General features: G+C 43.2%; 1 protein-coding gene across 2 annotated transcripts in view; it reads right to left on the bottom strand.

Annotated features, from left to right (window-relative positions):
- Window positions 1-24259, bottom strand: part of galnt1 (UDP-N-acetyl-alpha-D-galactosamine:polypeptide N-acetylgalactosaminyltransferase 1) — a 122146-nt gene that overhangs the window by 44408 nt on the left and 53479 nt on the right. For both annotated transcript variants that reach the window (XM_066691383.1, XM_066691382.1), the window contains 2 exons: window positions 19003-19190; window positions 14498-14666 (listed from right to left, as the gene is read on the bottom strand). In XM_066691383.1, coding sequence (XP_066547480.1) covers window positions 14498-14666; window positions 19003-19141 — 308 coding nt within the window. In that variant the 5' untranslated portion in view covers window positions 19142-19190. The remainder of the gene's footprint in view (window positions 1-14497; window positions 14667-19002; window positions 19191-24259) is intronic.

The following is a 24259-nucleotide window of genomic DNA, read 5'->3' as shown; positions in this document are numbered from 1 at the left end:
GCCGTATAAAAAGACCACCCAGAGAGCTTTATAAAAACAAAAAAAAAAAATCACAATTTTCCCCGACAAAAGACAGAATCTGTAACTCCAATATCTTTACTCTCCACCTACAAACACAGAAGGCAGGAAACTTCCTCCTTTTCTCTTTCTTTCTTGTTTCCTCCTATCTTTATTTCTCCGAATACCAGATGTTTGCTGAAAGAAATTGCAGGAGAGCTCTATTTGCGTGCATGACTGAAAAGATGAGGCTTTTTCAAAGGGCGTGAAATGTCAGATGTCTAGAAATCCTAGAGTCGTCCCTGGTTGCTTGCTTTGATGAATGCGGAATAACGAAAACATAACGGAAGGGAAGTCGTGACACATCCCTCCCGTGTCTCATCACTGTAAGCTCGTAAGTTCTCACAAGCGTTCAGTATTAAATGATGCGCCTCAAGCATTCAGACAAGCTATGCACCCTCACATCTGGACCTCATAGTTTCCAACCGCAGTCACAGAGCAGCTCAAAAATAAACATAGGCATACATACATCCTGCACATACATACATACACGACATGGTAACACCAGAATAGGATACCAGACTAGAGGTTATACATGCAATCAGCGGCACAGGAAGTGTATGCGATATCCAGGTGTCATTCCTGTACCATTCAGATTTTAATTGATTAGAAATGTTACCAATAAGACTCATTGTAAATTCAAACGAGAAAGATTGCCTCCCTGCAGTCTTGCCTCTCTGCCTCTCTACCTCTCTCTCTCTCTCTCTCTCTCTCCCTCCCTCCCTCCTTCTCTCTGAGATGAACGCTGACTATCAAGATGCTTGCAGCTGAGAGAGACACTAAACTTACTGAAACCACTTAACTGAGTTACGGGAAAGGGAACCGTTACGAATAAGCCAGGCTTGAGATTGAACTTCCTTATCATATCACAGGTATTCTTCATGGCTGTAATCGTAACAGTCACATATCCCCCCTAAGAGCTGGAGGAGTTTCACCGAAGACAGCGCAATGCAGAAAGTTGACAGTCATTACATCAGCGCTGACAGGTTTACAAACACGAACCCCCCCCCATACCCCAAACAGCATGGTAGACGAGCACACATTCCCCAGCTCTGATTCACTCTTAATACGGCAGTTTTATTGCCAACAGATTGCATCTCCATAACTAGCAGGAATCATCTTTCAGCATTATCGCAGGGAGGTTAAGCAGGGCAGCATAAATCAAGTTTTGAGAATCATTTATCAAGTTACCAGTCCACTCTCACTCTCCTTATTTTATTGAAGTATTTTTATGGTATTTATTTGTTGTTTTGCTTCTCTCTCCGCTGCATTAATAATACAATAGGTCTGGGGATAGGATCAGGACAGGGCTGCGCTGGATTATTATTTATTTCGTTTCTTACTTTAAAGTCTTTTCATTCCCATGCTGCTTCGCTTCATATTAATGCTCTCATTCATTCGTCTTTATATTAAATCCCGAAACTGAAAAGTAATATTACTTCCGCATGCCATCTCAGCTGTGCTTCAGCCGCTGTGCAAGTCATTGACTGCATGTTCTTTCTTCTCGGACACGGCAGTAACACGTTCCTTTGGCGTGAGAACTTCTCGTATTGATCAGATACTCTAACCTTTTACATTACACCAATGATGGGATGCTCCCAATGATGGGAAAGAGCCTCTGCAGCAGCAACCGAAGGCAGGGACTCTTGCTGTGTTGATGGCATGTAACCTGAGATGTTATTATACCATCAAAGGGGGCTTGTGAGAATGTCAAGTATTGATCACCAGCTATACTGAACTAATTCAATTTCGGCTTGTGTGTAGCTGCCTTTTGTCCTGTGTCTGTATAAAATGTAATGTTCTTTGTCTTGACACTTCAGGGGATGAGGTAAACATGGTTAAATTGATAACAAACCTTCCTGTTGTTTCACAGAAATGGTGTGGTGAAATTTGACTGAACGGGCCTGAAAAAGGGGCAAAATATTTATTCATTATTTAATTGTTGATTGTTTAGTTGACAATATAATCTATTAGACATGCATATTAATCAGCATTTCATGAATATTAATTGATTATTTCAATGAATTCCATATATAGACGTCTTTGTTCCATCTCGAGGTCTTAACCTATTAATGGCCACACCTATTTTTCCACTTTCCTCCGTGTCTCTGCCACCTGTTTCTCTATTACCATTATCTAATAAACATCTTATTGATTCACTGTGGTCCCCTGGATTCCATACAAATTGGATTTCTTACACTGGGGACGGGTCCTGGACCGACTGTACAGGTAATATTCAGGGACAGGAAGGTTTAAAGTCATTTTGAGGGGTAGAGGTCTCCTGAGATGTCCATGCTTTGTGTCATGAAGGGTCCCTGAGACCGGGATTACTTAGACTCATCCTAGACAATGCGCTCCAACAGGCCATTCTGGCACTGACAATAACATCAGACTTGTCTAGGATCTGCTACGGCACACACTGCGTACTACAAGCTGTTCCCTGTCTTATTGCTTTCAAGTTGGCTCTGCTATCTCTGATAATCTCCCCAGCGCCACAAGCAATAATCATAAAAAAGGAAAAAGAAGCAATTGCAGGAATACAGTATGTAGGAACTAGTCTATAAAAAGATATTGTAGAAATTACAGCCGAAGGACAAATGTTAAACAAATCAAATAAAAGCACACTGAACAGACAAACCTATAAATATGAGATATACTGCATCACCAATTTCCTTCTCATAACAATCTTGCTTGCCATTTTACTAGACATGTTCCCCAACTCAATCGGCAGTTCATTTGAGATGTGTGTGTGTGTGCGTGTGTGTGTGTGTGTGTGTGCGTGTTTGTCTATCAACAACATTTGAATGCACATTATACACTACCTTAAACATCCTGTGTCTTGGTGTCTATATTAATGTGAAGATTGACAGTATTAACATTAAAAGTGCATTAAAAGTTTATTCACATTTCTAAGCTGATAATGATTCAAGAGATGAAATGTACAGGATCACATTTTGTTTAGGTGTATCTTGACAGGAATGGCTAAGATTACAAACAAATCAAATCCACGATTTGAAATGCAGTTAGCATTAATATGTAATTTTCCAAAAGTGCCAGGCTACCAAAAATGTTAATCCTTCAATTCAGAGACCGGAGAAAAAAAAAAAGTATTTCTCGTAAGCAGTATTACTGTCTTGGTATTACTATCCCTTAATATTATGGATAGTAAAAATGTGTTTGTTCAAGACAGAATAAAAGACATTCACGGTCAAAGCTTTGGTTATTTCTCCATACATTTATTTTAATTTAGAAGTAAAAATACTTTCAATAAAGCTGTCTTTAGCTAAAGGTTTAACTCTCATCAGGAGAAGAAAAAAAAACTCTCCTCAGACCTTCGCACTTTTGCTTTTGAAAGAGACTGTTTTCCGCTCTCTACTTAAAATTAAATTCCATCAAATTACTGCCATGCCTATTTGGTACAACAGCTCCTGCTAATTAAACCCTGAACAGCGTAATTCAGAGAGTACACTTTCCATTTCCAATTAAACAACGCGAGCGAGCACAATTGAACCGCAGCACAAGGGCGGAACAAGTATTTCTGTAGTAATGGCCACTCAGAGCTACGTGGTCATCCAGTCGGCATGGATAAAGGAATGAGCCATTGGAATAAATAATAATAATAATAATATGGACATTAGAGGAGAACACCCATGGATTGGTCGGATAAATAAATAAAAGCTTCAACTAAATTGGCTTCGAAATTCTGGTTCCCCTCCACAGCCTTAAGTGTTCCCAAAGGTCTGAAGTATATTTCCTACAGACTACATTGTGGCATTCTGTCAAGCGGGTGACAAGGACCTCTGTACTCCAGCTCCTCTCCTATTTAGGAACCGCTAACATGCAGAGATTTACTGAACCGTGTGCATTTTCATTCACTTCCACTATGACACTTTCCACTGTTTGGTCCAACGCTAGGGATTGTGGTCCGTCACCTGCCCGGAGAGACCGCATGATTTTGTGCCGGAGAAAATCAAAATGTGACTTGCCATCCCTGTCCCTCAGAGCCTTCTAAATGACATTTCGGAGAGACTGTTAGCTTCAGCTGCCACTAGCCTAGGGATTTGAAATGGCAATTTGTGACTGTATCGGCGCGCAGAAGCCCCAGCCCTGGCGTCGGTCGCAGCTCCACTGGCCTCCACGCTCCAGTTCCTACAGGATGCAGAGCCCTACTGAGCGTGCCCAGGATCTGCCAAACACACAGCTGATTAACACCGCGGGCAGGACATTTCAATGTGGTATTTCTATAGGATTTTTTTGTGGATCACTCTGTAATATTCTCAGCTGAATGTCATTTGCTTTTTTATTCCCACTGCAACCACTCTCGACTTTACATGTTAAAACTAAACAAACCATAAAAACATTATAAGGGGGAGAGAATGGGAATATTAGGATATATGTTTTAACAAGTCCAGGGACAGCCCAGTCCAGCCCTCTGTCTGTTTGTGTTGTTTCAGGATGATTCATGACACCCTTTACATGGTGGAAAGATGGCAGGCAGCACTAAAAAAAAATGATGAAAGTGTCTGGAGGGGAATTCAATACAAATATTATTTCTTGTGGACCTTATCTCCTTGCAGCTTCATATTCCAGATGTTCTTTTATTTTATGATTAGGATTTTTTTTCTGGAGTCTTCCAGCTATGAATGAAGAGGTGAACAAAATAATCAAAGTAATTCTGTTGGTTTCTTAGTGTTCTACCAAAGGGACTAGCAAGGGGTTTCCCTGCAGCTCTGGGAAACAATCTCCCCGTCAATAGGATTTTAATAAAAATGACCTAATGAGAAACCCAGCCCCAACCACTCCAGTCTCCCACCGGCAGACAGCGCTTGGCCCGACTCAGGCCTTTGGGGAGAGAACTGTGATATCTGTGGCCCGATCACTGCTCTCGACTCTTTCCTGCCTGGAGGGACAATAAAACGGTTCAGAGTTCAGAGAGACAGAGTCAGCCAAAACCAGCACAACGCACAAGGCTTGTTCCTGTGCCTCGCCAGTCTGGTTTTTAATTCCTTTAAATGCGTGCCGGGTTCCTGTGCTCAGAGTTAAGCTGCCTGGTTCTCTTAGCATTGAGGGGCTCAGCTGCGTCCCCCCTCAGCCCCCCATCTGATCGCTCTTCGGCTGTTATAATGTAATGCTGCCAGGAAGAGGAGAAGAACTGCAGCAGAGTTTGGCTTCGGTTAATGCACATTAATTTGCATCGCCAGAACAGAAGGTGGAGGGCTTATCTATATATATGTCTTGTATATATATATATATATATATATATATATATATATACACAAAACAAGCACTTTTACATAAGCAATATACATAAGCAAGTATTACACAGTTTGCATTTTCCACCGCCTGACATCCAAGGAAATTATTATTCATCACAAGAGACAGAGGAGACGAGTGCAGCGGCAGCAGCAACAGTTAACGGTACTGCACGTACAACAGAGTAATTAACTAACAGAGATCCTGTATTAAAACTGAAGAGCTCACTCCTTAACATCGATAAGTGTTTTTCTCTTATGAGAGGATATCTTTGCTAATCTGCATGAAGGAGTGAGGGATGCTGGGCATGGGGCTCGTCTCTAAGAGTCACAGCAGGCTCACAGAAAGCTGGACCAACCTGGGTTTGTTATTTCCCTATAACAGAATTATTTTCCCGATTAAAACCCTGGTTTCACTGAACCTTAGTACCTGTCTTGTAAGTCTAAATAGTCTGCTTCACCAACAAGGCCATAGTCTGATGTCTTCAATCAGGACACACAGTGCAGACTAAGCCACCAGTTTTTTCTATTTACGGATCCCGAAGGACCACGGATTTTATGACAGAGACAATATCACACACATCTTCTGAGGCTGCTTCTGCCTGGAATTCATGGTCTCTGGAGGAAAATAATAATAATAATAATAATAATAATAATAATAATAATAATAATAATTGTGAATATTAATAAGCGAGAAGCTATCTGTGAAATGTTTTAGCATAAGACACCAGGCTGCTTCTTTTCCCCTTGGAATTGCATTCATTTTAATCTCACAGTCAGGTAGAGCAACTAGATAAATCAAGCACAATTATGCAAACATTGGCTTGACTTTAGCTCTTCTTTGGTTGATGCCATTAGCATTAGCATGGCTATTCTAATACCTGGTAACCAAAGATGGCTTCATCAATCCCCTTCCACTTCCCCACTCCATTAGACCGTCATTCAGGTGCAACCCCACAACCCCCCCCCCCCCCATCTTGATCCTAACTGGGCTGGCTGGGGTGAAAACACAGTAATAAACAGTTGGGCTGACTCTGACAGTTATCCTTTCCCAACTTGACCCAAGGCCTTGTGAGATAGAGAGGATTCCACAGAATTATGACTTCCTGGTAGTATATGGCACTGATGTGTGGCGCCTCGGCCTTCCACTCCAGCGCCACGCTGCTGCGCCTCTTTGGTCGTGCTCCATGTGCCGTCAAATGAGATTCCGTCCAAGGATGACAGAACTTTGATTTACTCTCTCGCCCTGCTTTTCCAGTCAGTGTAGCTCATCTATCATTTGACTGATTTATGCTTTAATGCGCCCGTACACTTAATTAAGACCAAGTCGCTTTGTTATGCAACACTGGGACACCACACTGGCTGCGTTCTGCACCCTTAACAGGCCACAGGCGCTGCTCTGTCGCACTGCATCTTATGTCATGGCACCCTCCAGTCCATCTCATCCTGTATGATTTAGGATAATACTACTACTCCAGAAAGTAACCAAAGGACCACAACTGGCTGTTTTTTTTATTGTTGTTGCTTTTCTGTTCAGTTAAGATGGTAAGGAACCACAAGGCCATGAAGCCCGGAGCCTGCATTCAATTTAACTTCTGAGCAAAGTTATGCAGAGACTCCAGTGCTGAACCCATCCCACAGTCCCCACAATACTTGGGTTTCTTGAGAAGCAAAACCATCCCTTCTGCATCAGAGCAGCCAAAACCAGACGGGCAGGCACTCCAGCATATTCAGATCAAACTCTAGACGCATCAGAGGAGTTGATAATGCATCTGCATCCTGTCACACACAGGGCCCAATAACAAAAGCACGGCTGTTCACTCATGAAGCCTCAGACAGACACAACAAGGGTCTCCATATTCTTCGGCCACTTTGCCTTCCCCGAGTCCCTCCCTTGTTGTTCAGGAAAGATAATAATTACCCCAACAGTTCCTGGTGGTGCCAGGGCAATGTTGACCATCAATTAATTGCATTAATGAACAGTTATATTGTATGCATTGCTTTTAATCGTTCTTGCAGCTGACTTCAGGTCCGTCTCTCTTGTGGGCAGCTTTTCTCACAATAAAGAGGAAACACTATGACTTGTAGGGCTTGCTTCACTAACATTTGACTGTATTTTAGCCTAAAGCACTCCTACTGCCAAGCCACTCAGAGCAGCAGCTTCTGCAGTTCATTGCTCTACATTATTAGCTGTTTTGTTTGGCCATCATAATGTACAGTCATAGATTTTCTCCACAGCTGTTAATTATGCCTCTTAATCTAATAATCCATCGCACACAGCCGAATAGCTGTAATTGATTAAAATGTTTAAAAGCTTTCTATCGACTCTGCGGTGTTTAATTAAATATGAACTAAATACAGGGCATATAACCAGCTCTAAAAATTGAGCAAAACATTATCCCTTTTGTTTTGTTTTTCTCATTTAAGAATTGCCGATTCATTTTGTTCACTTTTACATTGTTTCACTTGGGATAGGTCCTACACAAACACCACAAGCAACCTGGATGAGATGCAGATATCACACAAGTGTCCACTGACAAGCACAGGCTCTCATTTTTCTTCACAAGAAATGAGACACAGAACAACTGAAGAACTGTAGGCCCACATAGTCTAATTCCCATCTTATACAAAGTATTTACAAAGATATTAACACATTGTCTTCTTCCAAACCAATAGAACAAGCAGGTTTCAGAAGTGGATAAAACATGATGGATCATACAAATAGTCAGAGAAGTATTCGTAAGATGCAGAGAATATGAGCTTCCCTGGGCCTGGGCTTTGTTGACCATGAGAAGGTACTTGACTCAAAACAAGAAATCAAAACATTTAGGAAACCTATATAACTCTTATTAAATACATCTTCAACAATGCTATATCAACAATCTGACTCTACTAAGACACTGACTAGATCAAGATTTGTAAAGGAGTACTCAAGGAGACAAAATGATCCAAGTTTAACAGAGCTTATGTGCATATGATTTGCCGATGACATTGTCATATTTGCACAAACACCTGAAGATCGGCAGCTTCAGTTTCAAGAACTCTCAGATTCAAGAAAGAAAACTGCACTTAAAATGAACCGGAGTAAAACCAAAATCATGTTTAACAGCTGTGCTAAATCTACGAAAACTGAAGTATATCAACAGATACAGGAGGAAGTCAAATGTTATGTCTACCTTGGACAACAAATCAGCGCAGACAGAGATATTAAGGAAGAAATCAAAAGCAGTGAGTTTGATCAATGCAGACTACCAGTGCTTGATTATGATTGCGAAACCTGGTAACTAAATGCAAAAATGTTACAGAAATTGCAAATGACACAAAGAAGCATGGAACGATGTATGCGTCATTGAAAGAGTGAAAATAGCAATGGGCCGGACACATTGCAAGAAGAACAGATCCAAGATGGACAGAGGAAGCTATCAAATGGATACCAAGAGATGAGGAGACCTAGAAGAACACATACAAGATGGGAAGATTAAATCATACACTTTGCAGGCATGACATGGAAAAGAGAAGCTGTAGATCGAAGCAAGTGGATCAATACAGGCTGATGGTGATGTGATATACAGCTCTGGAGGAAATTAAGAGACCACTGCAAAATTATCAGTTTCTCTGGTTTTACTATTTATAGGCATGTGTTTGGGTAAAATGAACATTTTTGTTTAATTCTATGAACTACTGACAACATTCATCCCAAATTCCAAATACACATATGTAGGAATGGAATGGCTGCCATACATGTAGAGATGCTGATTTAAGAAAAAATTGCTGTGGTCTCTTAATTTTTTCCAGAGCTGTATATATTACATATAGTGGAGAATATAAATGTATTTACCTTTTAATAGTTCAGTGTCTGTAGATTACAATTAAGCACTGTTGCGTTAAGAAGGGTGACTTCAGTCTTGAAGGAGAACAGGGTCAAAGGGTCCGATTGTTTCTAGCTGTAATATGTGTGTGTATAAAACTGTATTTAGTTCTTAAAGAGCAATAAAGAATTTTAAATATTACATCTGGAGTGCAGTTTATTCTGTGAACTGTGCTCTTGTTCTTCTATTAGAATAATTTATCTTTTTATCATTTTTTATTTTATGCTACAGTGGAAGACCTATTCAACGCTGTTGGAATGTATGGCATTTTCTTGTATTTCTCTGGCCTTCTGAAGAAGATACACATCTGCACTAGAGAAACGGATGTTGTCGTTTTCCCTGCAGATAATCTTATCTGGACATTGGTTCCTCGCAGTGAGACAGCTGGCGAGGTGAAGCAGAGCTCGGAGGACTGCTGTGAACGGCCATGTCTGAGCCTGGGTATGTGTGTGTGTGTGTGTCTGTGTGCTGCCACACTGATAGGACTGGACCGCGCTCATTTAAAAAAGTGCATGCTGTCTTCATCCCTTCTGTGCGTAACACTTGGCATTTGCTCTTGAAACCCCTGAAAGGAACAATCCAAGACTCCATATTTCGACCTCGTTTAAAACACTAGCTGAAATCTTATGATGCAGAGAGCACTTTATGGTCTGTCTCACTTCCTTTCCAAGTGTGAAGGAAAATTAGGGACCAGACCCAACGACGTGAATGTTATCCTTCCACGTCATCCATCTCCTTTTGTTTCCTTTCGATCTTCCTGAAACGGCTGACCTTTCAGTCTGTCTGGGTCCTGGCTACAACCTCTTAGGCACCTTCAGAACTTAAATTTAGAAGCATACTGATAAAATGTCACCATCCTGTCCCACACAGGGGGGCAATAACACAAACAGTGCTGTTTACCCGGAGACTGCTCAACAGACACAGCAGGGGTCTCTGTGCGCTTCAGCCATCCTGTCTTGCTCTGCTCTCTGCAGCGCTCAGCTGGGGTGGGGGGGAGGGGGCACAAGGAATGCTAAACCAACACACACAGAGGCAAGAGGACAGTTTCTGGAAAATTTCCTGGGTAGGATTTCTCCATGGCGTCACTTATCAGCGCATTTACAAGCAGCTGGCCAGCGCCATGGCACATGGGGGCTTACTACGCTCTGAGGGACAAAGATGGCGGGCGGGCCGTGCTCTACAGAGAAAAACAAAACTCTCGCCAAGTGCAAACGGATCTCATTATAAAGATCTGCACTCTTCACAGGTACGAGGCAGCGCTGTCACAGTGAGGGGGATAGGCAAAAGCAAACCTATACGCTTTGCTTTGGGAAGTGGTATTAGAGCCAATTATATCAAAGCTTCCTGGACACTACAGAGCAGCAAGTACAACCTGAAAGCTGAGAGACCAGAGAGCAAGCCTGCTTTCTTTCAAGAGCTCACGCTTTGTTCTCTGCAAGCAGTGGAAGTGTTTCTTTATTTATTTCATGTTTGTTTGTTCTCTTAGACAAGTTACCACATAGCGCTGCTGCCGAGCTGCCTGGAGCTGCAGAATGACTTCTCCGTTCATTACGAAGCCATTTATATTCATCTGCTTTGAGATCAGATTTTTCTGTTTTTTAAATTTAATATTTGATGCTCTGAAGTCTTTGATCACATAATTTGTGGAAACAGAATTATTTAGACCCTTCTTTACATGGAAGTATTAATTTAGTTCCCATCCCGCTGGTGAAACTTGCATTGTGAAATAAAACGCAAGAATAGAGAAAGAGGGAAAGACTATTTATTTATTTAGTCTTGAAAGAGTATAACTGTTGCTAAGTTACAAATAATCACAAGATCGCATACACGTCCTTCTGTCTGCAGCACATATTCACTAAACGATGCAATTATCAGTTATAGACACTAATGAGCATTTTGTGCGGCTCACCCCGCCCCATGCCACCTACTTCATTTTGACAAATATAGTTCGTCTCCTTGTCTCAGTCTCAAAGCCCTAATGCTTGCTTGCTTCGTTATATATTTTACCAGGGAAAAGAAACAATGCAAGAACAAATATATAAGGGCAACCCACAGCACACTCTGCACTCAGAGGAGGTAGGGGTGTGGCGCTGTTACTTACATAAATGCGTCCTTCAACACCTATTTTTAATTGTTAAAAATATCAAATGAAACCCCAGATAAACATACCGAGCACAGACCACAATGTTCGCCTGTTAGCTGGTGTCTCCGTGTTCTAGGCATGTAAGCGAGCCACTGCAAGTCTGTCAGCTTCCCGTCTCTAATTATTTTCTCAAACTTTCGGTGCTCTCCCTGTGCCTGGCCCTACTGTTCCCTAGTTCTGTGTCAGATGAAGCAAGACCCTGAGGCTCTGCGATCCATGCTCAGCTGTCCTTTATAGGAAGAGCATACCGCTTACAAGAAAAGCAAAGAACGATAAATAATGTAGCAAATTCTAAACGGGATCTGAACTTCCTGTTGAACAGGGAGAAAGAACAAGGAGTGAAAAGTACTTCTGCTCCCCGAGTGAACGCCACTTTCCCACTTAGCCACTCACCCCAGGCCAGACCCCACACCGCGCCGCACAGGCCAGAGACAGTGCGACTACAAGCACATGTGGGGATTTTCACCACTCTCTTATTTTGCATTCAAGAAGTCAACCACATTGGTTCGAAAAACAAAATATATAATAAGACAACAATTTTCCTTTTTCTTGGACAGGAACTATATTCACTCAAAATCTATCTTTAGACAGAAACTGCATTTCCCCAAAATCAAGCCCCGATTTCTACTTGACCCAGTGAGTTTCTGCTATTGCACAAGTTGAACAAATTGAACAAATCTGCCACCTGCAGCCCTGCCCTCACCCCATCCCTTGGCAATGCATTTAAATCGCTGCGGTGACATTTCACCCCTCTTTCAGCTCATCTCACTGGGCCTCATATGAGATTATACAAGGCAGTTTAATCAGCCTGTTCCGTTCTTGTGTTTTAAGTTTATAAAAAAATATATAATAATAATGGCTACAATAAATCAAGCAGTGGTCTCGGTGAGGCTTGGCAGTGGCATTTCATAGCAAGGGGGCTTGTAAAAAGCTCCCTGAATTTATTGGGCAGTGTCGGGGTTAAAGGCATTATCAGTAAAAGGCGTATTGAGATGCCTAATCGCATTAACGACAACTCCCTAGAGATGAGAACACAGGCAGTGCATTAAGAGAGACCAGATTCACAATATCTAATTCAATCGCGCCGGGCCCCTATGTGAATACTAAAAGCGGTCGGCTTACAGGGGCTCTCCAGGACAATGGGAGAAGGAGTCTTTAGTCTGTGGTTCCTGAATGAAAGAACGGCCAACCTGTAGTGTTAATGCCGCTTGCCCCTGGGCAACACTCACTGCACCACACTGGCAGCACTGCCCGTCAGTCAAGCCCTCTTTGAAGCAACGAGCCCTCGCTTCAGAATCTGCTCTCCAAGTTTCCGTAAACTGCTTTGCCAGCTTAATAAATAAAAATAAGTTGGAAGAAAGTAATGGTAAATTTTTTCCATTTCAGTCCATGCAAAAAAAAGGTTATTCACATTGAAAACATAAAAAGATACTTTAAAACTACGAGGAGTTTACTGTGATGGAAAAAGCTGCAAAATGGTATTATAATTTTCCAGCTGTTGCACAAATTGTCCGCTGAAACGTAATATGTTTCTTAATACACAAGCCATCAAAAACAAATAGACATGGAAAGAAATCAGAAGAAAGAAGAGAAGGAGGAGGAGGAGGATTATGGCCTTATGATCTTTTTCATATTTATTTTCCCTCGAAATCTAATGGTTTCTAATGCTTCTTAACAGCATTTTCTCACAGTTCCTCTGATTGCTTTTTGGCTCCATTTCCCCGGCGTGCCAGCGTCGGGTGGCTGGTTTGTCTCAGCCCGGGGGACAGAGTCGCTGTGGGACGCACTGCTTTGACACATCACAACAGAGATGCACATTCGAACCGGGTTCAGAGAAGACAGACCACACTGACACCCCCTGGCTGCTTCTCCTCTCTATTGCTCCCTGTGATGTCCTCTTGTTGGCCTCCTCACCATCCTCAGAACTGGAGCCCTTCAGCTGCTCTATTCCTACACTGAGAGCCAGGATAGACTGAAGGGTCTAGGTTTCTCACTAGCTTTAGGATTTCTCCTTCAGAAAAGATATTGTTTACTTAAAATCTGCATTTTATTTTACTTTTTTTCCTCAGTGAATTCCCACAACCGTTTAAACTGAAATCACCAGTTTAAGTGTATTTATTAATTCAGCAATAATTAAGTCATTTATGGTTGTAACTGGACTTGCTATAGCATGCCCTATGCTTTTGTGTTATTGCTTCTAACACTGTCTGTGTAAAGCAAGCCGACAACAATGCCTTTGAAGGCAGAACACACTTTGGGGATTTGACAACAGTGTTTAAAATCCTGAAAATATCTGACCAAGTTTAATTACGCGGCATAACCACATCAAGTTCAACAAGAAATGCAGGACTGCAGTTCCTAACCTCCTGTACAAAAAAAAACCCTGAATATCCATCTTGTGTAGGGACAAGTTCGCACGGCTTTGATTCCACAGCCCTCCCTTTGGAGAACACTAACGCTGCTCGACAGCTGCACCTCTGCTCCTGGAAATAAGAAACAGAATCCAGAGACAGAACAGAGATGTGTTTTTTTTTCCCCTTCAGTGCCTGAACGAGAGAAAGAGAAAGGGGAGAAAAAAAAATGGTGGAAAAAAATCTCAGAAAGCAAACAACTGATGTGCGTCACTGCTGAAATTCTGCTGACGTGACACAAGCCGCCCCGCCACACAGGGAGGTTTGAGCATGAGACAAACACACCCAGCAATCCTTTCACAGGGACGACAATAGAGAGAGAGAGATAGAGGCCAGGGTCGGAGGCTGGTAATAAGAAACAGGCTTTTAAAGTGATGCCACGTCCTGTCTCATCCAGCCCTGCCAACTGCTCCTCAAGGGCAAAGAGAATGGCATCTCTCCCTGACCACTGGGAAAGAAAAGCCAGAGCGCCACATGATTCTCTCCTCATATTCCTTTGTCAATATTTTAAACAAACAAAAGGATAGAGAGATTACAGCTCTCCACACTCGGTGATCTCCACGCCAGGCCCAACCTGCGCAGTGTGGGAACTATTCTGGGAACAAAGATCACGTGTTCTCACAGTGAGGGCCCATCGCTAACTAGCACTAAAAAAACACTGCACAAAACCCCCCACACTAAGAGCTCACTCCCAGTTGTTCCCGAGACCTGCTACGATGGCCCCAACCCCCCCCCTCTCGGGTCGCAGCGTTCTACAGTACTCACCCCTCCAACCGGACGTCGGGCAGTGACCTGTTGAGGGCGATCATCTCGCTGGCCATGAGGTTAAACTGGTTGATCTTGAACATCTCTTTCATCTTCTCCTGGTTCTCTTTGGGGATGACCACCGGTTTGCCCATCTCCCCTGGCCCTTCCTGGGGTTTCTGCACCACCTCTGCAGGGAAGAGACACGAGCTTCAGGACACTACAGCTCACCAGGGCATGGTGGCCAGCAGGTCTAGGTAACCCCTGGCTGAGGTATTGATGTCCTGAGAAGGATCTGAATGCAGCTGTAGAGCACTGGACTACTGAGCTGTGTTATATGTGGACCGACACTGACCAGAGACGATAACCGTATCATTTTACATAAAGTCTGAGTTTGGAAGCACAAACATTTTGGGCTAAATAGGATCATTCATTTTTTATTTTTTTTATTTAAATATGATTGGGGGAAAAAACAGCAATAAATGCACTGCATACTTAACTGAAGCCCTGGTTAAAGAAATAGCACTTTTTTGTAAAGAGAGAAACCACAGCTATGCCATAATAGCAAAGGGCAACGCGCTTCTGAATCGCAGGAAGAAGGGGGCTTAACAGTGCATTGCAATGGCGTGATTCATAGATCCTGCTCTTACTGCCTTTATTCCACTCAGGAAATGTGAACACTGTGATCAGCTGTTCTGGAATGAGGTGCACTGTGTTTATTATTATTATTATTTATTTATTGGCAGACACCCTTATTTGGGGGGCGACTTACAGTTCACACAATGCCAGACTGGTGTCATTAACTAACTGCAATGTTCACCAACGTTTTGGGTTTCTTTCCCTAACGATTCCTCTCCGGGGAAACACAAGACTGAAACCGAACGGGTCTCCTTCCTGGTATAATGCATTCCCTGAAACATACAGGATTTCAAACCCTGCGGCGAATGGAAAATGAAACGGGAGACGGGGCCTGTGAACGCCTCAGACGAGTTGCTGCACAGCTATGTGGCTCTCAAGGACCTGAGGTTTGTGTTCTGGGGGGAAGTGTGTTATTGAGCTCAGGTGTGGCAAAAATACGCTTCCAGTAAAGGCCACACAATCTCTCACTTTAATGTACCGGAAGAAGGAATGCAGTTGCCAGAAAGACACTGTGAACAATCAGCCTGGCAATGAGCAGCAAAGAGAAACGTGCGGTAGTGCTTAGTGTGCATGTTCCTGACCGAGACTGGGAGAAGGGGATGCAGGCAGGGGGCGACTGGTGACGCCAACTTACAAAAAAACAACAGGGGGTTTGAATATATATTTTTGAATCAAATACATCTAAATGTTTTTAATAAAAGTAATGCCTGTAAGTCACGAAAATTTAAGTAACATGAGCAAGCCTGGCTGGAGACGGGAGGTGGGGGGGGGTTGGAAAAGCACCAGCAAAAATATAGGTTAATGCAGAAAAAGTCAGAAGGAATCTGAGACAGTCAGTCTGCTGCTCCCGACCAAAATGCCCCAGTGGAAAACAGCTGCTCTGTGGCGGCTCTCCCTCCGTCCACACCTGCCCACTGCACTCACAGAAACACACGGCTACTTTTCTATTCCATTCATTCATTAATTGTTTTCTGTAATGTATATTGTTTTACATGTTTGTACCGATAATGGAACATTTCAAATGAATGTGGGTGACAATTAACGTTTACAAAACCGGAAGAAAATTCCAGACCCGGGTTTTTTGAGTTTACAATGTATAAACCTGGGGTCTGAGGGCACCCGGGCTTGATGACAAATTATTTCATAGGCATATAAATAGGAAAAAAAATAAGTAAATACAAACACTACGTTCACTCTTTTCCGATTTTCTCTCTCTCTCTGTCTCAAATGCGATTATACAACGCTTTCAGCACAGCACCATGCAGGCGCACGCCTCACCCTGTCACACACTGTTGGACACAAACATAATAGTTTACTGAACTCCTGAAATCTTACTTTTTTCACCTTTTTTTATTCATTAAACTAGAACCCCTGGCTATATCAACAATGTGATAGTAAATAAGTAAAATATATTAATAATAATATATTATAAAGAACTTATTATTATTAATTCACATAGTTATGTACTGATCATTTGTATAAACTGAAGCGACCTTGTAGAGCCCCAGCTGTTTGCAACACCTTGTTTGGATACTTTTTCATTTGGCTGACTGGCCGTTTACTTCTTGTAGGAAGTAGAACCAAACCGAGGTTGGATTGGAACATTTTTGTTGAACTCCTCGTATTTTGCAACCTCTCAATTATATTATAGGTTATGCCGACAGGTTACTGAATGAACATTCCTGCTTCAATCTAATCACCGAATGAAACATACAAGAAAGTATACAAGAGTTTGGTGTTGTGCTGTACACGCAAGTATGATTTATTTATTTAATTTCCAGCCCAGTGCCTCGTGTCCCCGGCTGCAAACACTAGCGACAATATTAGATCTTAAAAGACACATTTCCAAACACAATATTGCAGACCCAAAAGTGTGTGTATTCTGGGGTAACCTGAATTAATATGATTTTGAACTTGTAACCCCACAAAACAGTGCATGCACAGTCTGCACAGCAAATTACAAAGATACCTGCATTGTCCTTTGATGTTGCCCGAGATTAAAAAATGTTTGATTTATTTGTATTTTAAAGACTGTACATTTAAATTCTTAATAAGATGAAAGTTGGAGAGCTCTAGGCAAGCTTGTCACGGGGAAAGAAGATTAAACAGCGCCTTTTAAAACCAACTTTCACATTTCTATAAGCTCTCAGCTGCGCTTGAAAAGCTCCATTGTTGAGGGTTTCCATTTAGAGCACATTAAGAGACTGCTCAGAGCCCGATACTCTGCGCCAAATGAGCCGACTGTACCGAGAGCTTACAGTGAGAGTGACAGTTAATCAAGTCCGCACAATGCAACCTAAATGGCCAACAGAATTGGTATCTCGACTCCAGTGTATTGCTTAATACTAAAGCCCTGTATCAAACTGCTGCTACTACTCTTACATCTGATACTGTAATTGCCACTACTATCGCTGTTACTACTCCTGTTACTACAACTACAACTACTAATCCTGCTACTTCAATGTTCTCTTATGTTTTATTCACCACAGCAATCTCAAACCACCCAAAACCACATTCATGGACACACCATGCGCACATCCATCGAGTCCTATGCTACTGCCTTAAGCTTCCTTTTCAGCATGGGGAAGATTATTTTGATGAGCCTTAGTGGATACAGATGAAATGCATATCTGCACGGGGTGCCGTCAGCACACACACTCGATGGCCAGTAAGCAGATTAGTGCACCTCGGCAGTGGCGGAAGTATGAAATTGACTAATGAGTCACGGAGTCGACTCCCAGTCACCCAGCTCATCCACCAAGTTACACACCAAAGACCCCACTTCATGGCAATTAAGAGCAACCGAGCTGAGAATCAATGCGCACAGCCTGCCCCTCTGAGAGTTCGGGAGCGCTGCTTTAGTCCTGTCGACGTGAGGAGACCAGCCCATGCTCGGATATGGATCCCAAAGTAGATCTCATACTATTAGAGACTGGCCATGCGTGCCATCATAAAACAGGTCCTTTCAGTCTTGAAACGATAAGGAAGGCGTTTCACTATTAGCTGTGAGAAACTCTGTGTGTGAACTCCGCCAGCTGTGACTCAGCACATGTGTGGTTGCGCTTTACTGTCTAACATTTTCCATCATATCATTTCCTTTATAGTCTTTTAAATTGACTTTTCTGTGAATTACGCTGATGGCGGTATACTGCATTACTTTATAGCTGTTCCTCAGTAAACAAATGAATGAAAATTTAAAGTACAGACCAAATACACACATGGGAAGGATGCATATGTGCTTCAGGAGCTCTTTTGTTTTGTTTGAGTTTTTTGCCATTTAAGAAACATGGTTTTACCTCATTTACCCTTCCAGAGAGCGCCTCAGTACTTTGAACGCAGACACAACAAGGGTGCTCATCTGTATGCATTTCAGGTTTTTGCAGCAAATTTGCTGATGCGCCGAGTCACCCCCTCTCCTCTTTTTATCCGTAAGCCGCAAACCGTGAATAAAGACAAACACCCGGCATTCTAGTAGTGTTTTAAAGCACAGATTATGTCAGCATGCTCTAGGTATATCCTACGATTGAAGTGGCGGATCAGGAGTTTGACACACTGAAGTAGTAAACTGATCTGTAAGCGTGTGACCTCGGCACAACACACCTGAGGGGGAGTGAAGTGGGAGGGGGATTTTGCCACACAGAAGTCTCTGGCTAGTGTTATTGCGAGACTTTGCGACTCTGGAACCGTGTACCTCTGAACTGTCTGACTGTGGAAGTAAACGACTGCGTGGCCGTGCGTCAGAATGACCATGTGACTGTGCTTCTGCGGGTCTGTGGAGCTGTGTCTGAGGACTCTGTGTCTGTGCGTCTCTGGGGACTGTGTGTCTGTGGGCCTCTGGGGACTGTGTGTGCCCGTGCATCTCTGGGCTGGCTCGGTGCCGTCCTCACCATCTCGGCCAGGCAGACCCCTCTCCTTCTTGTCCTCGCACTTGTTGCATTCGCTGAAGTAGAGCAGGATGAACATGTCTAGCATCACCCAAACCAGCGAGGTGGCCAGCACCACTTTGCAGTAGGCAAACTTCCTCATGGTGGACACTCTGGCCAGGGCTCCTCAGGGACGGGCACAGCGCTTGAAGCTGAGCAAGAGACGGAGACAGGAAGGGAGGGAGGGAGAGAAGAAGAGAGTGAGTCAAATTTAATGGCCCAAAAATGGTTCCTAACTACCTAACCTGTTGAGGAAAGTAAAATTATGAAAATATATATATTGTAACATTTTCAGAAGAAGGCACTCAGAGACTAGTACCGTTCTCGAACATACCGTTTATCCCTGCAGTGGGTGATTTTACAGATTGAACTACACCTTAAACCCCAGCTACAAGAGCACTGAAATGTGCTTAATGCTAATGACAGAAACCGCAGCTTGAAACCGGGTGACGGAGAGCGGTGTTGTGACCCCCAACGGAGACCGCAGGACACCTACAGCCAGAGTGAATCTCCACAGAGGTCACGGTTTGAAACAGACAGGAGGCCCCCAAATAAGGAGTCTAAAAATAATTTAGATTAACATGCAGTATCTGTGTCTGCAACTCATGCAGCAATTGATTTGTTTTCATGGGTTTTTTTTTCTTCCCCCAACAATGACTGACAAACACATGGTCCTCTAACAGACACAACCAGGCCCCGTGTCTTTGCACCTTGTAATTACAAAGCATGACTAATGACCTCCCGTTGAAAATGTGGCCGTGGAATAACTGTGTCTGTGGGATTAACACAAGTGGCGGTTGCTTAAATGCTTGTTTTGACTCAAAAGGTCTGTTCCTTCCGCATTAGTCAACTGAATGAAAATGAAAAGTTCCTTTTTTCGGTGCTTGTTAAGGGAACACCAGGGGGACCACAGCCACTGCTTTGAGGTCCTGAGCGCTATCCTCAGCACGGGGGCATCACTGTAACGCAGCAACACACTCGCTGACTCAGAGTGGATCTACACGGACTATCCTGACCAAAAGCGTTGCATGCACACTCATTAATTAATCAGCTCGTCTCCATTAACTGATAAATTGAAAGGAACCAAGTTGTTTTTGTTTTGGTGACAAATATGTTTTTCTAATTGTTTCAAAAGGAAAAACTATCAACTATCATTAAGACAGACTTAATTGGGCCCCTAATCAGCTCATTAGCTTGATTCAAAAGACTAGTAGAGGTGGACAACAGTCTGAACATGAGGATCCCTGTAATTCACTCTCTTTATGGTCTTATCCATTTATTTGACACTGACAAAATGGGATTCACTACACTGCCATAGAGGGTTTTTAAACACTTTTTATCCCGCTCCGTGCTGAACTCTCAGAGAAAATCTTCTGGATGTTTCATGATCATTTGCCAAGCAGTTTAGTTTTAGTATTCACAAGCCACCACAGCCGCTTTAAAGTGTCCATAAACTGCACCCTGAAACTTGAATTTTGAAAGCACAGTGACAATGACAGTGCAATGATAGAGATGGTCAGTTTATTCAAGCAGTTTCTACACTGGAGTCTAGTGACTGTTGTTGCACTCTTCCACTCAGTATCTGTGCGCGCTGTTTGTGCAACAGAGGGGGGCGTGCAGAGTTTACATATGCTTTTCGAGATGATTATTTGTTTTGAACTCATCCGTGCCCCCTCAGTTTGACTGCGCCCTCTCCACTGTGGGCCCTCCCTCACCCCGACTTGCCTCCAGCTCCACGGCCACTTTGCTCGCTGCCACATTAAGCAAAGATTAATTCCATTAAAACTAACCTTTGCTGAGATCCTGTAAATGTCATTGTGCTGCAAGCAATAAAACCGTCCCCATCTCTCAGCTGTGTAATTGTGTGGGACTATTCAATTACACTGCATGGGAAGGAACACCAGTGCTCAGATACTCTGCTAGCACGAGCCCCACTTCAATTCGCCTGCAGATTCCCAATTTATATTGCTTTGCCTTTTTTAAATATACTTTCCATAAAGTCTTTCAAGTTAATGCCTTCAAAAGCAACTGGAAACACAAAAGGAGTTTAATAACTTCAAATTAAGGAATACTGAACAAAGTTTACCCCCCCTCTGGTTACTGATAGCCATTGTCACTGCTGGGAATGAGCTTTTATTGTATTTGCATTCTTGCTGGCAATTAATTTGATGTCTCTGAATGGTGATGGATGAAAGGGCAGCTGTGTCGAGACACGGAGGTGACAATATTCAGTCGTGCTGAAACCTCTGTGCCGTTCCCAGCTTTAACGGAAGTCTCAAGGTCTAATGTTCAACAGATGTCCGAGTTTCCAGGGCCCTGATCTGGGGTGTGGCAGCGGGTCCCCTCTGCACATTACTGCAAAACCCAGATCTATACAGAAATGCTCAGCCATGCTCTGCCTTTCCACTCATCCCTTTATGAGTTTTGCACAAGGAATAAAATCTTTAGATGGCAGAATTAGGAGTAATCCAGTAAGGTTGCCACTCTCATAGTCTGCGTTGAAACTGTGGGGAAGTGTCTACAGAACGACCCAGTCTGCCTTTGGCCGTTGGAGCATTTAATTTAAATATTCACGTCTGCCTCCATCAAGCCGCGACTGTCACTGCGCACGGTCTCTGCTCCTCTAATTATTCTACTCTCGGTGACACCTGGATCCGCATCTCTCGTTGGATCGCTCTCCCCGCCTGCTTCCCAAGCTGTTCTCACTTCTGTGTTTATTCTTGGGAGGAGAACGCAGGCAGCGTTTCATTAGCTCCCTGCACCGAGAACGCACACCCAGCGAACAAGGACTCACCGACTTCACAACCGCTCACCAGATTTAACTTCAGCCACTTCTCGGAAAATAACAAACACCCACTTCCCTACAGCTCCTGATCTAGACATTACATTTGTAGAGAAAAATGAAACAGATATAACACTGGAAGCATTTTCAGTTCAGTGTTTTCAATTCAGTAACGTTACAGTACTGTGTATTATATTGTTTTTAAAAATATTTTTTTTCTTAACCACCACAAATGTGATTAATGTAAACATTTCTATACACCTACAAAAGCCAACATATGCAAGAAGGCATTTCTCTCGATTACAGCAGCTATAATTAAAAGTCAATTACATACTCCATTACACAACCTTGTAATCTTGGATTGTGTAGTGCACAGTGTATACAACCTATTATTTCAAAACACACGCAAGCAAGCCCGTGTCATTGACAGCTAAAAAGCACAGATAAATAAAGAGTACATCCGGCAGCACAGTCACCATGTTTTGGCAACACTGAGGAGCAATGTAAATTACTGTCAGATCAAACACTTACATCTCGCATTGTAAAGCGTATCATTTTCTTTCTTTTTCTTTATTTTTCTATCACATCAAATGCATGCTATTTTTAAACAGATGCTTGCTAGGCTTGTGACATTCGCCATCTTTCCAAAACCTGCAACAATCCCAGGCAGTTTCCTTTTACATGTGCTATACGGGTGACCAAAAGAGACAAAAGCAGCAACAACAGCAACAACACAAAAGAAAACGAACTAGTCTAGGGTGTGCAAATAAGAGGCAATGGCTTATGATTTCACTCTGCTGCATCCTGGTAAATATTTTCACTTCAATCGGGCCTCTAAACCGCATTTAAGATTCAAGAGCCCGTCCTGACAGAATTTGTCCAGAGATCTCACACTGAGTGCATTCAAGGCTAAGCCGAAAAAGGCATTTAAAGACACGCAACGTGCTGAGAGCCCCTGGAAGCAGGTCAACTCGGGCTGATCCTCCACCTGAGCTAATGAAAGTACTCTGTCTGAATTGAACTGCTTCTTCTCTCAAGAAATAAGTATAATCTAGCCCTGAGGAACCTGCCCCAGTGCACTCTGGGAGCTGCAAGGTCAAACCACCTGTCCACTTCACCACCCTGCCGAGGGGAGACTAGGGAGATTGAAACAGTCCAGGTATTTTTAATTCTGCAGTATGTGACCCCAGCCGTCTCCTACCTGGCACACACTCATATCTGCGATCCCTGCTGTCCTGATCCTATTCTGTGCTCTGCCGAGAACTGTCGCTCGGTTGGATTAGGCCTGATTTATTACCTGAGCCGAGAGTGAGCTGAAGACAGGGAGGCAAGCCCAGCAGCCTGAGGGACAACACAGGTTTAAAAACAAAATGCAAAAAAAAACTGTGTGCCCAGAATTTCCTCAGAATTCACTGTATTATCTTTATGTTTCCTTAGAGAAAACCATTAAAGCAACGCCCACAAATGGCCATTTCATGACTATACCAAACACAACTTTGAAGGTGTTATTTTATTGCTAACCTCAAAAGGAGAAATCACCTGACCTGCTGAACTTTTTCCCTCCTGCCTACAGAAAGTGCCTGTGTGTGCCTGGCAGGTCATCTGAGGTCCACCACCCCCACACTCTCTAATCCCTGGAGCCGCGGGGATGGAGGCAGTGACTTCACACGGGCCGAGCCCAAGCGCAGCAGAAAGGGCCACTGTTGCCACCATCTGTAACATTAATGAGATAATGAAAGAAAACAGGAAGACTGTGCACTAAGCTTCTTTTCGAAGAGGGCCTGTTTTTCTGCTTCCCTGCATCAGACAGCTTTGCTGCCAGCAGTGTAGAAAAATATGAAGTGGCCTGAAGCCAGCATCCCTGATGGCTCTCTAAATATGAACACAGAGGAGGCACAGGCCCAGAGCCCGGCTGGAGCCAGGAGAGCGGAGCAGGCTAGCAGCGGGTCACATGTCAGAGATGGGTGAAACAGCGGACACACACCACAGTGCCCTGCTGGCATGACAAGGACCAGGCCAGAGATCCAGACCATGTCCCTCATACCTCCGTCCTCCTGTTATCTTTTGAAGACACTACAAACAAGCATGTGTAGCATTTCCTCCTGTTCCCAAAGACAGGAGGTTCAGATCCTTTTTTCCACAGGATCATATGGAAGCCCTAAAATGTCACTGGACCGAAAGACACCGACTTGGACTTCCAGGGTAAGTTGCCCGTGACAGAAATCAGCGAGTCTGTTGGTTGAATGCAATTGGCTGCCAATTAAAATACAGAATAATGAGGTGCTGGGTTTAATATCCTTCAAGGACATTAACAACGCATTGAACATCTGGCTCCATTCTCTTTCGGGTCTACACGATGAGAGGATTTCAAATGAGATGAAGGATCGATTTGGATGCTGCTCTGGCACAGGCAATAACTCGAGGAAATAGTTTGATTTT

The sequence above is a fragment of the Amia ocellicauda genome, chromosome 18 (genome assembly GCF_036373705.1).
Source record: "Amia ocellicauda isolate fAmiCal2 chromosome 18, fAmiCal2.hap1, whole genome shotgun sequence".
Taxonomy (NCBI): Eukaryota; Metazoa; Chordata; class Actinopteri; order Amiiformes; family Amiidae; genus Amia; species Amia ocellicauda.
The sequence above is the reverse complement of the archived record's forward strand: the minus strand, read 5'-3'. Positions and strand labels throughout refer to the sequence as shown.